The 24,496-nt window shown below is 30.0% G+C and overlaps 2 protein-coding genes across 3 annotated transcripts in view; both read right to left on the bottom strand.

The window, feature by feature from the left end:
* The window catches only part of LOC131849118 (sushi, von Willebrand factor type A, EGF and pentraxin domain-containing protein 1), a 79,132-nt gene extending 67,826 nt beyond the window's left edge, over nt 1-11,306 (bottom strand). For both annotated transcript variants that reach the window (XM_059199111.1, XM_059199110.1), the window contains exon 1: nt 10,826-11,306. In XM_059199111.1, the coding sequence (XP_059055094.1) occupies nt 10,826-10,886 (61 nt within the window). In that variant the 5' untranslated portion in view covers nt 10,887-11,306. The remainder of the gene's footprint in view (nt 1-10,825) is intronic.
* Nucleotides 11,307-21,266: 9,960 nt separating this feature from the next.
* Nucleotides 21,267-23,646, bottom strand: LOC131849356 (melatonin receptor type 1B-like). Its single transcript, XM_059199419.1, has 3 exons — nt 23,472-23,646; nt 22,308-22,480; nt 21,267-21,974 (listed from the first exon to the last, which is right to left on the bottom strand). The coding sequence occupies exons 1-3, from the start codon at nt 23,644-23,646 to the stop codon at nt 21,267-21,269; spliced, it is 1,056 nt and encodes a 351-aa protein (XP_059055402.1).
* Nucleotides 23,647-24,496: the final 850 nt, after the last annotated feature.

The following is a 24,496-nucleotide window of genomic DNA, read 5'->3' on the forward strand; positions in this document are numbered from 1 at the left end:
AGGCTTCGCCTCATTGTGAGCGGGGCTTGGCGCTGGGAATCTACCTTCACTATCCTTTTTAGACGCGTTACATAGAGTCCAGAGGGAAACTCTATGTGTTCTAAGTAAATAACTTACACATTATCTATGTGAGAAACACATAGAGTTTCTCTCAGGCCGCTCAGTTTTTTATTCATGACAATATAATGCTTTTACTTTTTTCACGAAGTAGGTAGGTAGGTAGTGTGGGGTTATTTAGTCTACTGCAATAGTGGTCGATTTATGTGTTACACTGTTGCAGTAAAAGTACTAGACCCTATTGCCAGAAATTTTTCTACCATCTGTGTACTACCAATGTCAAGAAAGGTTTCATAACGTTTCTTAAGTGGCAGCTTTAGTGTTTCAGTCCTGTCCATGGGCTATGTTAACTGTTTACCATCAAATGGCCATATGCATGTTTACCATTTTGTGTATGTAAGAAATTGTTATAACAAAATACATGTATTGTATAAAAACATCTAAAATATTGTAATACAATGTTTAAAGTATGTAAATAAAGTAGTTCAACAAAAGTACTCATAAATATTTAAAATATTATTACTATAGAATGATGTTATTTACAAAAGAGGCTAAACTAGATAGAGTAACTAAAATCGCTGTGCATTATCTATTGGAAAATGATTAACGGAGAAATAAGCTTGCTAGTATAAATAGATATAGTTTAAATTCACTTATAGGTATTATAGATTCAGGATAGATAAGATTGCTTGTGATCTGTCTATTAGTTTATATTGGCAAAATGCCATAATATTTACTATCTAAAATAAAAGAAATATGCTATTTGCTATTTATGCCGTAATCGAAAACAGTTGTAAACTGATTAATGACTAAATTAATAAAAAAACAGATTTTTTTTAGTATACATAGTATTTATTTTTATTTTACTATAACAAAAAACTTTTACATGCGAGAACGGACAAGAAAGTTAGCCATTATTATTTGTAAATAAAATTTATATTCAAAATCACCTGAGAGTTGTGTAATAGAGATTTACTACATTCATTAGAAATTATGTAATGTCTGAAAGAAGGTTGAAGAAGGTCCATTTAGAATAAAAGGCACCTTCGATAAATATAGAATACAGGGCTAAATAATCTCAAAAGAGTCATCGTTGTGAAATAATTCGTGAAATTTCAAATGATTAGATTAATTTTCACACATGAACAAGACTATGCGTAGTAGTAGCCAATTTCATTATAAAATACTAACGCAATAACTCGTTGGTAACTTTGTGACTTTTATATATAGAACCATGATAATTATATGTATTTTAGGTCTAATTATGTATTCTGGAAACTTACCTTTAAATAAGTAAAAGGCTCAGTCGCAATTGCAGTGATTCCAGAGTTTACTTTCCTAGTAATAAAATACGTGTCCTATCTCTTGAAAACGTATGTATATATGTAGTAAATAGACAAATACAAGCTGATACATGTTCATTTCCTGTGAGTATATTAGCTGATATAAACATTCACGTTAGTAACGATTCATAAATGCAGACATTTTAAGTGTGTTGTAACAAGAAAACGTCCACCGCTTTTCATAGGGTCGAGCGCGTTTGCAAAAGGCCTCATTATAGTACCTTGTTGGGCACAATACCGGCCGCAGATAAAGATCTACAAGTATATCGTCATTGCTCGTGGAGTCGTGGCCAGTTCACAAAACACGAGGGCCGCCTACAGAGTCATTTTGTAACCTGATTCAAATCCACATGACCACATAATACAGATAATTATAATGTCATCATGTACTGTCTGTTTTTATAATTATAAGCTTATTACAAATCATGGCTTAATTGTTTGATATCTTAAATCCCAAAGTCGTCAGTTCTAATCTAACTTACACCAAAATTATTGCATTTTTCAATTCTTATTCACTCTCTGGTGATGAAAACACCTATAACAAATACCTGTATTTTAATATTCCTACTATTTTGTTAATACGATGATTATACCCACTAAAATTGAATAGGAGCATATACCAATATTGCGTATTCATCCATCAATAAAACGTCATACGAGAAATATCATATTTTCATAAAGCAATGGTTGTATGGTCTAGAAAGCTTACAGACTGCTTATAGTGCGAATATAAAGTACAACAACAACTTACATTTCCAGAGATAGGATTAGTTATTATGCAATATTTCTCTGTTAAAGATTTACTGTGGTAGTTATATCGTTATATATATTTGCTGGATATCATTCACACATTTTGGACCATTGCGGAACTTAAAGCAATCTGTTGCGGTACTTACTTTTGAAATTGGAGAATACAGTTTACTATACATGTCGATTACAACGCCCCATTGTATTTGTTCTCACTGATACAAATATTATACCAACATTATGTGTATAGAGAAGACGTCGTAAATCTATAACTCTACAATCGTGAATCATAATTACCTAATAGTTTAAATTGAAGTAAAATAAAAATAAAATGGATAGGATTTGTTCATTTGCACTCTTCTTCAGTTTTGAATTCTCTTCTTTTTTTATTTCTACAGTATATAATATACATATGTTACGATATTGTATACAGTATAAAAGATGCGATTGAATAAATTGTAGCGCTAGCACTGCGAACAATAAAGACTACGGTTGCAAGTGGGATATCTTCTCGATTTAAGACTTATATATATATATATAATACCACCATGTCTTTTAAGTTTACATATGAAATTAATTTTAACTTTTTAAAATGTTATTCACTCGGTCGTATTCTAAATTTTATGGCAATCATAACAATCACTTTGTACCTACTTTTTTTACTTTACTCTTGTTAGTAGGCTATGAGACTTCCCATTCTTTGAATTTTGTACGGTCACGTAAACTACAATTGAATAAAAAATTGAATTGAGATTTTTAGCCAATTCACGACTATAAGAATTGGGTCTCTCTTAACATTATTAATAAAAAAATTACCTCACGAGTGTTCGTGACTACTGTAACTCGATTAGCAACGAAAAGGTTTGTGATATTTTCCGAAATTTCAAGTGCATGTTACATTTTTTATACCTTTTAAAGCCTACCTTTAGCGATGTAATTGTTAATTTAAATAAGTGGGTTAGACAGTGATCTGTTTCAGTTGCTACCAAATGACAAATCCGAAGTTTCGCCAGAAAGTTTTGACGTTTTCTACTACGAACTTAATTCAATTTGGTTTGTCTGGATTTCTTATTCGGTTGGACCTAACTATATTTAATATTTAATGTTTGAAGTTCTACATCTACTTCGAATAATTGCGATTATTCTAATGGTTTGATTTTGACAAACCATTAAAATAATCAAAATTGTAAAGATAGATTAAGCATAATTTGGAATTTGACATTATTATTCGGAAAGGCCCACAAATTATGAATTTATTCTTATTTCGTTTTATATTTAACTACGATTTTAATTATTAAAAATGTTGTCATTTATATGGAAAAGGCAAAGTGTCAGTGTGTTCGAAACCGGTTGGACAGGTGACGTCAGCATGTGGGCCGTCGAACGTTTCAGCAAATAGTTCATTGTGTGAACATGTCAATATGATCATAATTGAAGAGAACATTCAATATTTCTATATTTAAGGTAGATTGATTATTTATAGTGATCACTAATTAGGGATGTAACAGGTAACTATATGGCAGAAAGAAAGTGTACTCTGCAGAATACTTGCATTAATGTCACTACTAATGATATTCCAAACTTAAGTATTTTTTATATAGTACATCGAAATGTACTGTATAAAAAATATTTAAGTTTGGGTGCTTTAATACATTTTATTAAATACATATTAGCAATTATGTGAGTGGCAACGTTGAAACCGGTACGTAATTATAAAGTGTTTATAAATCACATCTCACAACCTTAATCTGTAAGCAAACTTTCTCTCATATGCCGCCATCGGATCGTTCATTTGTGATTTAACACGATTTATTAGCCTCTAGCCCTATAGATACATTTCTAATATTATGATTTGTTATATGCTGTACTGGCTAATCAGAAATGTATCATGTACTCGCAGCTTCATTATATCTTTATATATATATTCTTGTATTAGAAAAACAGATAAAAAAATTTTTCATTTTCTGAAGACGTAATAACTATTATCCTACTTATTTTAAATATTTGTAATCAATATGTAATAGCTAAATACTAAGACTTAAAGTTAGTAAGTTTTAAATTTATAATAGAATATTAAAAACAATCACTGTCTGTCATGTCTACTTCTCTTTATAAACTGTATTGTAAAATATAATTCAAAGTGGATTAAAATTGAATTAAGGTATAATTACTGAAGAAGATACTAAAAATTTTATAATAGATTGCGCTAAAATTCTCTGTACAAATACGGTCAGTATACAGTTTTACATCTTCCGTGACCTTTCAAAATATCATTATGGTCGGTAGGTACGACTAATGTTGTAATAAGCATAAACATTTTGCAACGGATCAATTTCGTATATTAAAGTCATGCACTTGTGTATCAATGCACTTTAACTCTATAAGTAAGTTATTTATTTGAACTATAGACAGTTATATACCAATATGTATTCATATAAGTAATGCACAGTGATATCAACAGGCAGCGCTGTAATATGCCTTTCAACTTCTCTTAATTATATTAAAAATAATTAATTCCGGTATACTCTAGTAGGTACCTACCTATTCGATATACGAAAATGTAAAATTTATCATTATAATATTTTCACAATTATTACTATCATCTTCATTACAATTATCATTCTCATTATTTCGTTATTTTATTTATAATTTAAATAATCGTAATAAAGTCGAAACAGTTATTTTTATATTTAATTATAGTATTTAGAATTCAAAATTATTAAGAGTCGAAACGGTGCACGAAAATCTTTTCATCAATTTATGTTTAATAATATGTCCCGTCAATTCTATCAAATATATGGATATTCTATAAATGTAAATTACATTTTTTTAAATAATGTTAAGTTACTTTTGGGCAATTCTTCATACAGCATATAAATTCTGTTTCACGTAAAAATAAAAGTATCCATAAACACTGCAAAGGTATAATTTTTAGTTTTTGATACATTGGTGGCATAAACCTAAATTATATAGAGCTCGTATATATTTTATTAACTTTGAAAATAGTTCCAACAGTTCTCGGCGGAGTTACCTCAAATTATTATATCGTAGCGTAGCACTGAACATATGCATATATCCGTGATATGCATTATGTGCCGTCTGAAATGACGCAACCTGTTTCAGTCTATATAGTCACGTGTTTTGTTTAGTTTAGATTCTCATCATGTGTAATAACTAAGAATATATAATATTTTCTGTGAATGTTGAAAAAAATCTTCTTTTGTTTGGCCTTAGTCCCATTTATTTGGGGTTAGCCCGTCTGGCCAATGTTCGCCAGTACGGTCTGCCCTGGTTCGTTTGGGGTGTTATTTTGGTGTTTTTAAATCCGTATTAATAACAGTCTTTAGGTAAAAAATAATTCACAATATTATTTATTAAAAAGATAATTTAATAATTCAATTAGAATGACAAATAAACTGATTGCTCACCTGAGAGTAAATGGTAAACGTCACCACGTTCATGAACAGAACTACCATCATCATGCGTACCATGTGTAGCTCATGACACCACTCATACATTGCATTTCGGAGGTATACGATGTCATACCTCTTATCCTGTAATTTCGCTGGCACATTTAATTCTGCAACCGAACATAGCTTACAAAACAAGTTGGCTGGCAGATGAAATAGGTGAGACTGAGGTACCCACGCAGACGAGTTTTTACAAAGGTATAATAATGTTTTTAATATAAAGTGATTTAGTCTGCTTCAACTTTGTTACTTTATTTAATTCGGAATGCTTTATAATTTATTTACGAAAATAATTACATAAATGGATAAAGTATTACGAGTGGAAGTTAGTGGCGGAGCATTTGCATAATTAAAGCGACAGTAGGTAGACATTTAAAATTATTTACATAACCCGGGATAGTATGAATAATTTATTCCACAAACAACGTATTTATTATTGAATATAGTCAGATAATATTTGTACTAACATTTTATCTAATAATTATAGTATAATAATAATAGGTGCATACATATATAAAGAGTATAATATATGTATTGTACATATTACACTCCTAAATAACGTTGTCAGATTTTGTGTAGGCAAAGTAGAATTTTGAAATATATTCAGTAAAAGTTGCGGCATTTTTTTGTTGAAAGCGGAACCTAACTAAAAACAAACGTCCTAGCAACGGTCGTCCTGAGCACGACGCTATAGGAACATAAAAAAAGAATTGATGTACAACGTGCAACGTACAATAAAAAATAAAAAGGCCATCAGGTTCGCGACTATTCCGAAATGAATTTGTACGAGCGGGACATTTATTTGGTACATTTGGTAACTGTACTTTTACACCACAGGTAAGATATATTACACTATTGGAAGAGAACGACGTCTGATGAGTTTGATAGTATTATACAAATAAATATTCCCTGAATATATGTATATTTATTAGGTACTTATTGTATTTTGAATGGTGTAAGAAAAAATACAATGAAATAACACTTACAACTTTATCCATTTAATGCTTATAAATTTCGGTTACGGCAATAAAAGCTTATAGCAGATTGCAAGCGGCCATTAAATTGCATACTCTTGCATAAGATGGCTTCCCAATCACTAATCTTATTTGGTAGATATTATTTTAGAATCGATACTAAAAAAGACATTAGCATTTTGATGAAAATCGATTATCTTCTAAGAATGTCCACAGTTGGCCAACTACGTGTTTCTCTATTATAATGTAGTAACTTTCTCTAAGTGACCTATGGCTTTGTAATGACGAAATCTTATTTTATAAAAAGTTACGAAACGAAAGCCAAAACTCAAATTTTTTTAAGGTTACTATTATTTGTCTCCTCGTATATCCTTGTACATGTATACAGGTTACAGTTAACATTTACCGTCAAGTGGCCGTCTGCTATTTGTCATACTAATTATAAATAAAGAGTATAACTTTGATTAGGTTTACATTTTCTTAATATTTTTTTAAATTTTTCTTCACTAATTTATTTCTACACCACATCATCACAGATTTATACAACATTTACTAGATAAAAACTTTACCTTTTATTATCCGGATAAAAATAATAATTAATTCCTCAATGGTACCTAGTGTTCTGTCTTGACGTTATTTTGCTGTCGTCTGGAGATGATATACATAAATTACTGAATTAAACTGTTTATTACCCGTCACTATCTATTTTTCAGTTCACTATTCTATTCATTAGTTATTCTGTTTAATCCATCCAAGTAGATAAATAGTCCACAAAATATACAATAATGTATATATTTTAAATTCCAATTGATTGGACAATAAGTTGTTGTTGACGGATTTATTTAAAATGATTATCAAGCTGCTTTTACTATAAATATTAATTATCAATTATTCGATAAATCATAAACATGTCGGCCGTTATCAAAACATTTAGGAGTTCACTTTCGATGGTTTGTTACTCATTTAGTCTATGCTATTGTATAAATACAATAAGAGATTATCAAACATCCAATATAACAATGACTAAATCGAAATTCACTCTCATTTGATAAAAAGTTGAGCGCATCGATTAATCTCGATTAATCGTGCTCAAAATCAACTACATAACCTAGTATGAGCCTTGTTCCACTGACATAAGATCTAAATAAGTAACCGGTTCCTGCGGCGTTCCCTCTTTTCACTGTATGTAAGACACCACAGTTTCACTATAAACACTATTCACCCTAGCTACTTCTTTTATTTTCAATGCAAAGTTATTATTAAAAGCGTTTATTATCGAATTTCTGAAACGTTATAGTGTCTATTTTCGAAATATTTAATAATAATTATTGGTTAGTTAACAACTATTAATATCTTTTTATTTCATCCGCTTTTTTAATAAAACATAATCTGTGTCCGATTTATAATAAAATACATTTTAACGTTAAATTTCACATTAGTAGGCTAAAATAACCATTTGGATGTACAGTTTAGTATTTATAATATTAAATAACATGAATTATGGTAGTTAATAAGTGATTCCAAGTAAAATATATACAAATATATCTACCACTAAAATTGTTATATCTACTTCATATATCGTTAAGAAATTTTTAAAAAGGTATTTGCTTATAATCATTATCAAATTTTACATTTTGTCTCTTATATACCTAATAAGCGTATTATTACATATTTTTAAAAATTACATGTAAATAATTAACTAATAATATTTTTTTTACTTTATCACTCAAAATCAATTTAGTATTTGACCAATCAAGTACATTTCGAGGATTTACGAATGTGATAAACTATTTCTTGACATTACATTATTCATAATTAAAAATATAATTATCGTTGCGATAACAAATTCGAGATTTAAACATTGTAATAGTGGGTAAATGGTGTAAAAACAGTTAACTGTAAAATAATAGGTATATAATAAATACGAAACTTTAAAAATACGTAAGTATTATTCTTTAAATATTTTCCTACTATGATATATCATAAATTTAACACAAAGTTTTTTGGTAATACTGGAAATGGTTGGTACCTAATGCTGTTAAAATTTACTATAACGACGTAGAAATCCTGGTGGTTTACGCTTGACAAGTTATGTATTTTATTTAACCGCATCAGTAACTAGTATCGCAGTCATTAGCAGACAATGAAGTTAGCTAATTAGAGTAGGTATCAAAAGGTGTTTTTAACGCACTTATTTCCAGTTTTTCGTTGTAATTTTGCAATAGGCTCGTTAGCTAAGGTTATTTAAACATGTATTTTATTATATAGATATTTAACCTCAGTTTCATCGTATAAAATAGTAATGAATGGTTACAAATGCATCCTATTATTAATTCAGGTCATGCTCAACCTGCCAGCCAGCCTTTAATTTCGGAATATGTTCGAATTATAAATTTTAGGTTTATTTATATGCTAGCACGTACAAAAAGTTTATAACTACGTACGTTACATATTAAAATTTTATAATTATGAGATCTTTTTATAATTGTCATTGTCAATATATTTAATACGATATGTTATACACATACATCTATAAATTTATGCGAATGGGGTAAAGAGTGAACGTTTAAATATTTAATTAGGTCGTAATGAATACATCAATTTAGTTATATATGTAATTTATTTATTCATTAATACATTGAACGTACATTTTTTTTTTGAGAAATTCAATCCTACAAAATGTACTAGTTAAAAATTAATAAATGTTACAATTACGAAAAATAAAAATATTATCGATCATTTTCTGTTAGATATATGGTAATGATAAAAAACTATCATTATGAATATGACCATTGTATGAGGACTGAATACAATGATTTTTAAACCATGCATTTGTTCGCTTTAACATCAGAAACGGCATAACTAAATTAAGTGCGGTATTCACTGATTGTTGTGTTGTTGTTTAAGCTTCGTTTAAAATTTTTTGCCTGATTTATTTCTATTGATTCACAAATAAAATGTTATATAAGTTCATCCGTACCTGAAGTGGCGTGTACATATAAAATAACATGTTCTTAATTAAATGAAATTAAAAAATATATAAAAATATCACCATAAAATATTAAATAAGTATTGTCTGCGTATAAATATAAAATTTATAACTTACCTATCGGATATCGAATAAGTTAGATAACTTATTGATCATATTCATTTTGCAAGTCTGATAAGTAAGCTTTCAAAAGTGAAAGAGTCGTAAGAAATTGTTATTAACGACTTTATGTTAATTAATAAACTTTCAGATGAGGCAAATTTTATATGTAGCTACTATGTACTTGTCATATGGTTAACCTTTTATGTTGTAGATATAAAACGTAAATTAAGTTATAATATACATGTAGTATTTTCAATAATATTATAAACGCGATAATTTGTGAATATGGATGTTTATTACTTTTATAGTAGCAATCATAACAATTATATCGTAATATAATTGTTATGATTGCTATTTTGTGATTGGTGATAGAAAAATATAAATTTTTATAACTTTTACCCCAGAACATATTAAATCCATGCGCAAAAGCATGGATTTAATTGTTATATAGGATACTAATATATCGGAGTTTTCTAGGCTATACTTGGTTTCAAGTTATGTGGTAATATAATTTGATACTGATGTATATAATATCAACGGTTTGATATATATTTAATTTAATAGCATCTATGATTTAAATAAAAAAAATAATTTTTATATTTGACTTACATTTAAATTTAAATATTATCATTTTTGTATGCGACATTTTATGCACAAACACAATGTGGCAATAATAATATGAATGAATACCAAATAAAATACCTACATTGTAATTTCAAAGGTGACTCAGAGTCACACATCCTTTTCGAATTTTAATAAATGACTAAGTAGGTATAGCGGTGTTTTATTTTCCTATATGTTTAAACCTGCTGAATAAGTAATAACATGTATTCGGAATATACACGTAAATATTAACATTTATTGCGGATTACAGAGAGATTGACTAATCAGGTTACGACGAAGATTTTCTGTACCAATTCAATAAGCTGTAATGCTGTCATAACTTTTTTCAATCTGATTGTAAATGATAAAATTTAGGGCGGTTGCACACTATAAGTTACAATAGAAATGTCAATTCGATTGCTCCAAATAGTACAAGCGATACAAATACCACATTCGAGGTTGAAACTGTCCGTTGAGCATTCTCGATTAACATTCGCTCACTTACAAATCGATTTTTCGCACAACCATTGTTCCACTCACCTTGAGCCGTAGCCGGCGCTTGAGCAGCCATCCAAACAATAAGTGAAATACACAGTAACATATTGTAATTGTCCTCAACTAGCACATGTAATCACTCGTTTAGATTCATCACATCACCCACTACACATGGATATTCAAAAAAGTGCGCGAAAGTAAAAGTTTGCCATCGGCCGTTGACTCTGGTGGTCAAAGCTTGGGTGTCGTGTGGTGTTGAACGTCCGCGGCAGACTGGCAAGAGCCAGTGTGCCCCCACCGCAAGCTGCCTTTCACCGTTACAGTTTAAAGACTGTTGAGTGTTGAGCAAGGCTCTACGATGACTGACATTCAACAAAAACGGGCCATCGAGTACGGAAATAGTCCTGGGAGATTTCGGACTGAATAAGGTCGTGTTTGCTTGTTCGAAGTAGAGTAGAAGGTTAATGTTTGATTAAATTATGTGAAGTGTGGGTAGTTAAGTGTTCAACGATATGAGTAAAATAAAAGATGGAATTGGATAGTTATGATATATTATATTTTATTATAATAATTTATGAAACAAAGAATAAACTAATATGTTTTCTTAACAAATACGTTATTAAAAAAGTTGTTTATTGTTTTATTTTAATACTATCTCAAATTTTTAATCGATAGTTCTATAGATCCTTCAGTAGTTATAATTGATAGATATATGAACGGGCGAAGTCGAAGAAGTGTTTTACTATACAATTTTGTTACGAAATCCTTGTGTAACACTATCCGCAAATAACACCGCAATAAACTTTACATTACTAATATTATAAAGATTTTGCAGAAAAACATTTAGCCTAGACCCTGGAGGACAATAATATAAGGATAATAAGGACATAGGCTACTTTTTAATGCGAAAAAAGGGTTGTAAGGGTTTAAAGAGGAGACAAAATATTGAATGGAGGTCCTCGTTTTTAAAACCTTCTGGTTTTAAAAATGACGATACCTCCAAAGCTTAAAATTTATTTTTTAGGCTGATGCTTAAAAATTACATTCAAACTTTGTAAAAATAAATACGTTGTTTTTGAAGCTAGAACTGTAATAATAATAATATATTTATATTTCTCCACACAAACATATACATAATATAAAGTAAAACAGATCCTTTGAAGCAAATAAACTTTTTTCTTTAGAGATTTTGGGTGAGACTATTTTTTTTTCTTTATTTTGTCAAGGTCAATTCAAATAAACACGCCACGCGGACGCAGTCGCGGACACAGCTAGAATGATATCAGATAAGAATTTGTTTCTAAAACAACGTTATGTGTTATATTTTATATGTTAAAAAATATATATGTTATAATTTGTCACAATGACAATGATCAAGCATTTTCAGATTTGCCAACCAATTTCCCATTGACATCAAGTGCACTTGATGTGCTCGATGGAGTTACATTGTTTAGTTCCAGAGTTCCGATGGCTATCTACTAGCTACATAAGCCAACTGATTGTTACCAAATACAGTCATTCCCCTTGTGACTGGAGCGAGAACACAACAACTATTTTATTGGAAATCAGAATATCAGTAATAAACCTGTATATTACCCAAAAGGGAACTCACAGCGAAGCAGGAATGTAGACATATATAAAACAGATATCAAAAATACTATATAATATAAAAAGAATGGTGGACAAGCTGCCAGCAACACCCCTTTCATATATTCCAAATTCAAGTTCAGTCGGTTGAAATTACAGTCTTAATTTTCAATTGAAAGACGTGATCAATAATAAGACGGTAAGTTAAATAATAACTTATAAAAATTTCTATAATTCTGTTTTCTGTATTTTCTCTCCTATCATGATTTACATCCATCATCTTTCCCCACGTCTGTTGTATGTACTCATAATACTATAATAAGGCGAGCTTGCCCTTATAACACTCTCAGTATGGTCGATGAACGCATTCAGAGATATACATACGCCCACGACCGACTTGTTCACTCGCTGTTTGGTAGTTTGTATTAACACCATATCGTAAGCATCTAAACTTGTATATAGAATATATTTTAAAAAGCACCAGCCTACTCTCTATATGCTTTCCCTTCTCCATAACATTCTTCTTAACTCTAATCATGTTAATCTGAGATCTTCAGAGAATCTCTAGTTAAAAATACAGTATTATTTTTAATGACAAATCATTCATTAGCTGTCCACATTTAAAATGAGCAGCCATTGTCTATACGTTAATTATCTTCTTTGTGGACAGCTTATTTTAGGAAAGGAAAATAACTAATATAAAAGTTGAACAGAAACATAATATTTTTTTAAAACTGTTTATTGAAAAATTACTAAAGATACGCATACACAAAAAATACGATATACTCTATTTAAAAAAAATAGAATAAAAAAAACCTCAACATCATATTGCGTGTAAAATATCACTACGTAATTTATCACCCTAGTTACATAATTCATCATCAAGTGACATCCATAATACAACAGATGCGTTACTACTGGTAACCGAGACGATGATGGCTTTATCGTGTGACAAAAGAAGAGGCGCACGAAGAGAGCCAATCGGAACCACTGGGGCACTACACCCACCGGACCCAACTTATGGTTGCATATTGCAACACTGACCACGATAATATACCAATTCCGTCTACACTATGCCACCAAGGAGCACGACAACTTAGACGCAGCTTGAGTCTAGTCATAACGCGAGTTTCAAGATGTTTGTGGCCCGGGTCCCCATTAACATGAAGGAGGACTGGCCACCGGGGATGGTACGGCGGTATCGGCGACACCGTAGCACATTGCAGTCGTCAGTACCGACCGCAGAGACATCAACAATTTATATTTATATAATTTTTTATATTTTGCAATTTATATTTTTCTATAAAGTTTTTATAATAGCCATCAGTAGTATGAAAAAAAATAAAGTACTAGAATAACTAGGATAATATAATACCAATAATGTATAATTTATCTGCCTTACTCTTCAATCAAAACAGATCTTACAAAGCAATCTTGGCAGCTTGACCTGTGCTCAGTTTCTGCAGTCAACTTTGTACTAAGACTACAAAATATTCTCTAGTCATCAAATTATCTAGTAAATAGATAAAAAAAAAACTATTACAAGTCAAATACTTATAAATACGAATAAATCTTATTTCTATTTCGAATCTACCTCATACCACTGCACTGTCACCTATCAGTTTGCATTTTAAATGCACTGTAAATCTGCTCGGGTCACTAATTGACAATAGCTTCCATATTAAGCCGAGGCTATTCATGGCACAGTCGGACGTATGCGATAAAATTATTCCAGTTCCTAAATTAAGTAGATTAAAATTTATTCTGAAACGTCTTTTAAATTCATCTACTATTTTTATAAATGTCTATCCTTATTAATCCGTCCTAGATTCTCCTCATATAGGAGCCATATTTTTGCACTTGTAATTTTTTAGCAGGGATATCAACCGTATGAGGATCCTAGAATAAATACGATATTTTTGAGGTATTTTTTGTATACTTTTAAAGCATTTATTTATAAATTGGTCAAAATTATATAATCCTGGACAATCCACACTGCGCCTTCTAGTACCAAGCTAAGCTGTGGGTACTAGACAACTGATAGAAATACTTAGATACATTATTTTTATAAATACATACAGACTTATGAATATATGACATATTCATCAATACAAATAAGTATTTCTGCCGTGCGAGGAATCGAAATCGTCATCAACAAAAGCATAAATAAATAATATTCTAAATTAAGGCAATGTACAAAATTCTATGTTTAAATACTAGGTTCTAACCAAATTGAACGAATGTAACAGATTTCGTTAGTATTTTTATTTAGTACAAGTGTTTTGTAGTACAATTGACGTCTCTTAAACGAATAAAATAGCTAATACTTTGATGTATCGCTCTGATGCCAATTTTAATAGCAGTTATTTGTATCCATAGACATAGACAGCACCATGAATATCACAAAATTCTATGTCTGTGGTATGCATGAGTACTAAGTTTTCACCCTGAGGATTTTTTTATGATAATGAAAAAGTACACTAGCCTTGCTAATGGTATACGCTGGCACCCCACCACTGGAGGATGATATTAATTCATTAATTTAGTAATTTATTTATTTCATATTATTTGTACAGATAATTTAAGAAGTTCCTTACTTCTGAAGTAGGTATAGAAAACACCTATGTTGCTCATTGATTGGTCTCTTAGCTCATCATAACAAACTTTCTAGGAGTTAATCACTATGGTTTCTACGGAGACCTCGTGGAGATCGAGCTGGTATCGTATATGTATTTGTAGCAATGGGTTCACTAATAATCTCCTTCCCGCAATCGATGAGAATTATATTGTTACATAACCATTAATTTCTCGTGTCTTGTTGGCAAAAAGGCGACTATATAAAATCTACACCAGTAGGTGTTTTAGGATTTTATATTCATGTTTTTTTGACAGCATTGATTTTATTGGAAATGGCCAATAAGCTTACGGCCCACCTGATAATCTATTCTAATATTATAAAGAGTAATCTCTGTACCTACAGAACCGATTTTGAAAGTTGGTTTTAGTGTTGAATTGTTTTAGCCCATTTATCCAGGATACAGGAGATGTAACAACACTACGGCAAATAAAAGGAGGTGCAATGAAAAGTGTTGTAAAACGGGAAATGTGACGTAGACGAAGTTGAGCGGGTCAACTAGTCGTTTATATTCTCATTCATGAATAGCACCACGGACACCATTTCATGTACCTCATTAGCAGGCCTCATGCGTACCAATCTAGAGGAATACTCAGTAATTTCACTGCCATATCTTACCGTCGTCCCTCCATCATCCTCTTCGTCTTTGTCTCATCTACTTTGTTTCGGTTGAGAGCACTATGTACTTAGTCTACTTCGCTTAAAATATGGAAAGAAATAAAAAACGCTTGTATTAGACACTCAGTATATATTGTATTGTGAGATAAGTACAGTTAATAGAATCCGTTAGGATATAATATAATATACATAGTAAGGTACATAGGGCATTATTTAGAGCTGTGCTTGATACTATTCTGAATACTGTAACATGCTATCTGAGATGACCCTCTTACTTAAAAATCACTAAACATATCTATTCTCTTGCGATATATTAGCTTATTTCTGATAGTTAAACATTAGCCGTCAAATATATAATGGAATTTCAAGTTTAGTGATCTTTAAGTAAGGGAGTAGTAATTATTGCTTGAACAATTATTTTTATTAGTACCTATTTGAAATATGCGTAATACAGTTTTATTAACTACTAAAGAGATTAAAATTTATTATTAATTTTATAACATTTATAGTTGCATGTACAGTCACTTGGAATAATATGCATTTTTTATTTATGTTCGCACTATTTATGGAAATATTTTTTGTAATTGTCACTCGTATACTTTTATTTATATAATAGCATGAAGTATTATTAATTATTACATGTGACTGTACTATAAAAGGAGATTATCGCCATAACATCTATTGCAAACATTTACTACATAAGAAATTCCTAACTCTCAATATATTATTCCTATAGGCCTAAAAATAGGTAGGTATGTTGTGAATATTGTAGTGGTCCGGATTGGATTTGATTCACATTTTTCTATTTAATAATAATTTGACAGACTTTTAAAAATACTTCAAAAATCCGGCATGTATATATCAGTCGGATTCTTATCCCAAGGGTTCCATTCATTATACTAAACAAAAAACAATATATATTTTTACTAAATATAAAACAAAGTGATTTAATTTTTAAATTAAATTTAAATTAAAATTTATACTTAAATAAAAGTCTTGTATAAGAACGATTTATTTCAGACTTTTTTTCAGAAATGACTGTATTATTGAATTAATTTAACATGAAGTATAGAATACTTTTAATTCTTTTCAAAATTGGGAACCCTCGAGAATTAAATATTATCGACAATGGTCGCAGTCTTTCGTCGCATTCAGTCGCTGTAACATCGATACATGTACTATCGTCAATAATCATGAATAATCGCAGATAACCGGCAGTGTAATATTATATTAACGACGTAGGTAAACAATAGTAAAACTTCTGTAACATCGAGAACTAAAATATCATGATTTTACATTGCCGACTGTACATGATCACTCTGCCAATACGCGACTAAGGATTGTTTTAATTTTAAATTTTAACAATACAAAATTTATAGCCAATTATAATTATCCTGGTCCAATAATAATATTTATATGGAAATTACTTAGTTTACAATATAATAAATATATTATATATGTATAATTTCCAATAACAGTCTTCCATTATACGCTTGTATCTATGTTATACTTAAATTTGCAGGCGAAGTGTGAAGGCGTAATAAATTCAGCAAGCAAAGGTAAATTGTGTAAACAGCTTTATAAAATGAATTTGACATTACCAAGCTGCTATTAGGTTATCAATTTCATGAAATACGTATATTATCATATTAAGTAAGTATTTAATATCTATGAGTATATTAATGTGCAACTTTATAACACCTACGTATTATGTGCATATGTATAAGTATCTATTTTATATTGTAAGTATATAGGAAATTGAAAGTCAATTGAAATTCGTTTAAAATGCGCATATTTTGAATACTAAATAACCTATTAAACCAATAAGGTGACCCTAGGACGGAAATATTAAGAATGGATGTATATGTGTGCGGCAACAAATGGACGTAAAACGCATACAATGCTACTGTTAAATATATAAAATAAACTATTTATCGAAAGTTTTTGCTTTATCTCAAATTCGTTACATATACTCTTCAACTGTAAAGTAGAAGAATATAACGATACCTTGTTTATGTTGTTTATTAATAAAACTACTAATACCCAATAAGCTATGTTGGCTTCAAAAATACGCAATTAATAAATATATTACATGAAGATTATTTTTATATTTACCAGATGGATAAATAAATATTCCTGATACAACTTCTTAAGAGGTAATCAGATTTATTAATTGGTTCGTAACATAATTTTAATTAGTATAATGTGATTGAAAAATAATACTTTTCATTAAATTAACATATTTTTGTTGCAATAATGAGATTAACGGGATCGCAGTATTAAAATTAAAAAATAAATATCAATAAATTAGAATAGTATTGTAATGTAACTTATTGCTAGAAAATAGAGATATTTGGCACTCGATTCTGTCTGCCTACGCCGTCATACGATCATTGATAATATAGTATTATTGATTATTTCGTGAAAATATCTATATTTTGGTTACTTCAGTTCAAGGTGGCTAGATATGTTTATTGCTATTGTGTTTCCGAAGGCGTTTAAATGTTTTTGTATTTTAATATACTAATTACTTTTTTATTTAATTGGCTTTAACTATAGATAAATTATAATTAAATGTATATAAAACACTATTGATAATATCAACAGAAATATTTAAATAATCTCCTACTACAGAATGTTTTTACTTCTGCCAGGTATAATAGACCGAAATGATTATAAAATAAAGTTCTTCAAGTAATTAAAAGCTTGAATAAAGTTATATTACCTTTTTTAGAGTAATTTTATTAAAGCTTACGTACATATTATATATTGATACAAAGCAAGATACATATAACAAATGAAAATATAGGGTATACCAAATATTTTGGAAAGAGTTTACCAAATATTTGTTACCTAATAAATCCATAAAAATTATTTCATTTTGCATTAAAATAAATTAAAAAAAGTACATTAAACTACCATAGATACTACGACAAGTTTGCACGGTACAGTTATACACGTACTTACAAGATTCTATGGAAATATTGGAAGTTCTTCTATGGCATTAAAATTGTCCTCAAGTTACCAATTTGCCTACGTCTATAAGTGAAATTATTTAAATTTATAATAAAAATTATACTATTACAGAATACGAATAGATTTATGTACAATAGAAAAAAATAATAAAAAGCATAGTAAATGCATATGTAATGATACCAATAGATACCTACCTATAATATAAATGAATATATATATTTTTATAAACAATATCTCTAAGTTTAAAAATGTATACATAGTCTTGCATGCTATTATAGTGAATATTAGTGTATGATATATAGCTTTTTACCTCTATCTTACTTAAATTTTATATATCTTTTTTTTTCATTTTTTTTTTTATTTTTCAATAGTTATGGACGAGAATATCATATGATAAGAAGGCTTTTAAATATTTGACTTAGTATCTATAATAAATTCAACAATAATTTATGGTAACAATGGAAATGGATCAGACCCACATGTTTTTAGTAATTACGATTTTCTCGAATAGTTATTTTAAACATTGTAAAATTCTCACAAAGTTTAACATTTAGTGACATTTAAAATAGCGTATTCAACAATTCTGATTTTACTTTCATTTAATATGTTTTTTTCTTAAAAATATAAAACTCTATTATCTTAGCAAAAATATCATAATTGTGTCAGATTGGCCTTATTTTTATTATTATATCTGACCATAAATTTTCTCTTCAAATGCTCCTATATTGATTGGCAAAATTCATTGGCATAATCGAGTAAGCTCTTGATTTATTAGCTAACTATAATCTCACTATAAACTTGTTACAATTCCTTAGCGTTTCTTTAATTATTATTCTTATAACAACATATCAAAAATAATGCGAGAAAGCCACGAAAATTTAATAAAGATTTCTACACTAAATAATAGAAAACATTGATATCATATTATTTATGAAAATAATCAACCGACTACAGTTGAATATTTTGTGTACTTCCACTGTATGTTTTATACCTGAACACATACAACTGTGGTACGTTTAAAAAACTACTTTTATTTTTTATAGCAGCACCCATTGTGTTGTTGATCAATTTTAATGTTAAATACATGTTGTCTACGCAACGCAACGCAGTTAACAACTTGCACCTATTGCTTCATTCAGTATCTTTGGTTATATAATGCAATTATTCTAAAAAGTAGATTTTAATAGTTAATATGTAGGTAATTTATTTAGTATTATATTAAAAATGGATATTATGCACTTTAGGACGATATTCAAGCATATTTTTACTACTAAGAATTTTATTACTAACAAGATACTTATATGACTATAAGAAATTCAATTTTTAGTTGCACTGATATTGTTTGTGATTATGTATGGGTAAAAGGCTAAGGCCCCAACATAGCTATTATATTATTAATAAATTAGTATAAAAATCATTTCAGGGTATTTAATTAATTTCCTCCGTACCTATCATTTTGTGCCAGTTAAGTTAACAAATGTTGGTTACAATTTAGATATTTAAAAACTTCTAAAATATAAGTACCCAGATAGACACAACATCAAATATAACGTTTATACACTTACGATATAAAGAATTATAACATTTATATAAGCAAAATAGAAAAGGCATGGCCTACTCAATTTTATGTACTAACAATTCCTATTAAAATCACTGTTTCGCATATAAATGCATTTACAATTGGCAGAAAATTATTTTTGTGCTTAAATTTTCAGAAGCACCATAAACAATACTTATATTCATACATCAATCCATATAATTAGCAGGTATCGATGTCGATATATATCAGCGATTCGATACTTACATTAGAAATTACAATTGTGATTCGTTAATAACTAAATAAGCAAAAACACATAAATAACATATAGAGATTAACATATTTTTTTTTGTTTTTCATGCCTAAATAATAACATTGGAATGTATCATCAGATCCATAAATCGGGGTTCACGAATATTAAACAATGAAATATAAATAGAATATTCTAAGATTAAAAGAATAGGTACTTATAATGATTAAAACTTTATCATAATTCATTAAAATTTACCAACTATGATAATACATATAGTGTAGTATAGTCTAGTAAAGTGTAGTCTATTGTAGTAAACTTTTATGAATTATGATAAAAAATATATACTTACACAGTCTTTGGGTATCAGCAGATGTATTGACATCTATTAGATTACTCATTAGAAATATTCCATTCTTATTTACCCAAAATTTACTCCATATAACTAATTAGTATACTCCATGTACAAAGAATGTTAAGTGGACAAGTTCTTGATTCAGAATAAATTTTGGTTACATATAAGAAAGCGCTCAGCAATTTATATTTCAATTTATCTAGGAATATATTCATTCAAATAAATTCGCTTAATGAATGTATTAGTATTTGTAAAGAACCCAAAAGTAGGGAAAGTGTATTTTAAAGCATGTAAACTATGATTATAATTATTATATTATTAAAATTGTGCGATTCAGTAATGTGAATTCCTATTGAAGTCTTTATAATTTAGGCAGTTACATTTTAATATAATACTTGACATTTGTGCACGTCTCAATTGCTAAAATTGTTGTTGCATAAGTATAATGAATAACACTGAATATATGTTAACATAGAATAGATAGAACACATTTTTATTAGAAGAAATTTATTTGCCTCGAGAGCAGAATCATAACTCTTGAGTTTCGCGTGAGGAAGAGGCACCTCTCTGGGGGCTGTTTGCGTTAACAGCCTGATGCATAATATGGACCCTAACATCGCCAGTCGTTGATTTGTATTCAATGGCACGTCGATGACGGTTACTGAACGATCCTGTCAGGGTACTCTTACAGCAACAATAGTAAAAGAGATGAGCAAATGCGCGTCTAAAACTCCTATTCATAGAGCTGTATAGGAAGCTCGAGAAGACAGAACGACAAACAGCAATCCATGCGCAATGATAGAACTTGTCATCGTTGGTGTCAGGGTATTCGTGAAGAATGACCAGGTAGGGTGTCCATGACAATACATAGAGCACGTAGGCGCTAACATTCAGATTGGTGGTCGAAAAGTCCCTCTCGTATTGCTGAGATCGTTTGTAGTGGGTCTGATCGCGGGAGCGCTTGCGCACTTGTACGCAGGAGGAGATGAGACCAAACATCGTTATCAAACATGGAATAGCATGGAAGATCACGGTAGTAGTTACTCTGTAGTAGAAGTTCCCATAATGACGGCGTTGGCAGTAATCATAATCGAGGCCGAGGTAGACACCGATCCCGGCGGTAACGAAGCTGATGGTGAAGACCACAATAGCTACCAGGCCAATACGTATAGATATAAACATTTCATATTCGGCTGTTGTACGACAGAGTCTGTAGTAAGATTCTGTAGCCACGAGCTGTGAAAGAACACCTATATTAACACATTTGACAAAGTTCTTCACAACAGCTTGCATTCTGGAATATGTTATAGCGTATAATAAAAGTTGTTTTTGTGAAAATATGCTTGAAACTTAGAGTTTTGTAATACTAATTGTAATATTTCAAAACTCTAAGTTTAATAATACGTAAACCAATTATCAAATTTCATTAATTAATTGGAACATTGCAATTAAGTTTCGGTAAATGGTAAAAATAGGAAGAATGTAGTTGTTATTTCTCTTAATAACAACTACATTCTTCCTATTTTTAAAGATCAATTCTATAGTTTTATTATTAACATTATAACTTACCGTAAAGAACAAACTGTAGCTATAAGTAGAAGCTTCCGTGAGGAACTGTAAGACGTGACACACAGGTATGGTGTCCCATTCTCCGGCAGATAATAGGACAACAGCCGAAACCGGCATCACGCCCGTTGTCACAATCAGATCAGACATACCGATGCATGCCAGGAAGACATTGCCTATAAATATAAACATCTGTTGCCGTAACATTGTAACTTTTGATAAATTGCAAATAGACAGCTACTATATTAAGTTTGAACACTAGGAATAATATTTCAAAAGCGGGTATATAAAATAGAATATGTAAAACGATATAGATATCAATTAATAGATAGCAAACCCGCTTCACAAATTCTATTTTTGTCCACAACGTAAGTGTTTCAACGTTTTTATATACCTTTTAATTTATACAATATCTCAATTTCTACAATTGATAAATTGGAAACTGGAATGCCAGACTGTAAGAATATTTATTAAATATAAGTTAACTAAAAATCATGCTCTTGAAAAGTAATGGATGAATAACAGCTTTGTTTTCAGTAATCACGAAATTATGGTATCATTGTACCTATCACTTTACTTCAGGTAAGGAACTCTATAATGTTTCTGCATGTGCCATAAAAAGAAGAAAATATTTTTATTAACACCATTAGTTGGTGTTAATATCTATCTAGATATCATAGATGACTAGTCATCTATGATTTCTCCCGTGCCAGTAACTCTTCAAGTTTAGAAACAATAAAGTTACGCCCTTCATTCACGTTTTATAAGAATTAAACGAAATGTAATATTTATGTATATTAAGATTTTATATTATACTGATCTAAAGTTATATAATTATCCAAATATCGTAAAGTAAGCCATAGAGTTTATCAAAATAGTTACTAAAAAAGCTTTTTAACTATTGCCCTAGTTACGGGGTATGTAAACTCCGTATAGTGCAGCAGAATGTGTATTCCATGTAAACATGCCGATGAGCTGAACGTGGTATGTGCAATAAAATGTCGAGTGAATTCCGATAGCGACAACAAACAAAGGCATGTTAAAAATATTTTAAAATACTCTTTTCTGTATGTATGTATGTAGTAGCAACGTCCGCGTCAAATTAAAAAAAGGTAATAAAGTAAAGTAACTGTTCAACCTATTTAGGTAAAATGAAATTGTACGTACCAATTTTGTTCAGGGTATGTTCAACGAAGAAGGCGGCAACGAAAAATCCGTTGATAGTGGTGCCGAGGCATGAAGAGATCACCATAAAGAGAAGCCGGCTGAGGGTTGGCCACTCATGACTCAGGGTCACCGGAGAGTACCGGGTCCCGTTGAACATAGTGCCTAGCCCATGCATGGCGCCTGCTACATTAAAATTATTATATGGGGGGAAGGAATTATTTGCAATGAGGATAAGTGATTACCATTGCACCATCAGATCATTCTCTACGCGGTCCTCCTGAACACCACCTTGTGAATTCGTCTTGATGGGTTTACTCATCAGAGTTCAGCAGCCACTACTGTATCAACAGCGTGTGTACCTACCACCTTCATCACATTCACACAACACATTTGCATCTATTAAAAAGCAATTATATATATACTACCTATGACTAATTGGGGCTTATGACTTGGTACGTGTATAAACATTTTTTTAAATAATATTGAAATAGACAAAAAATTTTATAATAAAATTAAAAAATTGTACCAGTTGAAATTCTTTTAAATTATGACACAAGAGATTGAAAGATAAATTTTGAATTTGAGTTTGATGGTAGGTGATAACCATCCCCTATATACATGGATAGCCCTACGGATATCACATTGTCATATAACGCCGGTAATAAAGCTCATGAGTTGCCATTCCAGAAGAATATGACACGCCACGCTGCTTGGCTGGAATGGGTGAGACTGAGGTTCCCACGCACATGACTGAGACCATGATAAAACTGATTCTGATAGGGAAATACCTAATAGGCGAATGTTCTTCTCAATTTAAGACTATGCAAGCATATTATTATGCCAAAGTGTAAAGTAACAAATAAACTCACTTAGATACGCATTTGTATCATTAGAAGTTAATCTTATCTTTTTTTTATTCGCACTCACCACCTAAATATTATATTGTATAGCAATACTAGAAAACTATGAACCGGCACGATCGGTTTATATAATTGAAAAATAAAATAGATGTGGCGCGCCTACGA

This window comes from Achroia grisella, unplaced genomic scaffold (assembly GCF_030625045.1).
Source record: "Achroia grisella isolate CSIRO2021 unplaced genomic scaffold, CSIRO_AGI_Agris_v1 utg640, whole genome shotgun sequence".
In the NCBI taxonomy this organism is placed as follows: domain Eukaryota; kingdom Metazoa; phylum Arthropoda; class Insecta; order Lepidoptera; family Pyralidae; genus Achroia; species Achroia grisella.

Bases quoted from the DNA above. Each gene is read 5' to 3' on its own strand.
- LOC131849356 (XM_059199419.1), bottom strand. From the start codon at position 23,646: ATGCATGGGCTAGGCACTATGTTCAACGGGACCCGGTACTCTCCGGTG. The intron at 22,481-23,471 runs GTACGTACAATT...TTATATTTATAG, and splicing joins ACATACCCTGAACAAAATTG to GCAATGTCTTCCTGGCATGC. The intron at 21,975-22,307 runs GTAAGTTATAAT...GTTCTTTCACAG, and splicing joins GCTACAGTTTGTTCTTTACG to CTCGTGGCTACAGAATCTTA.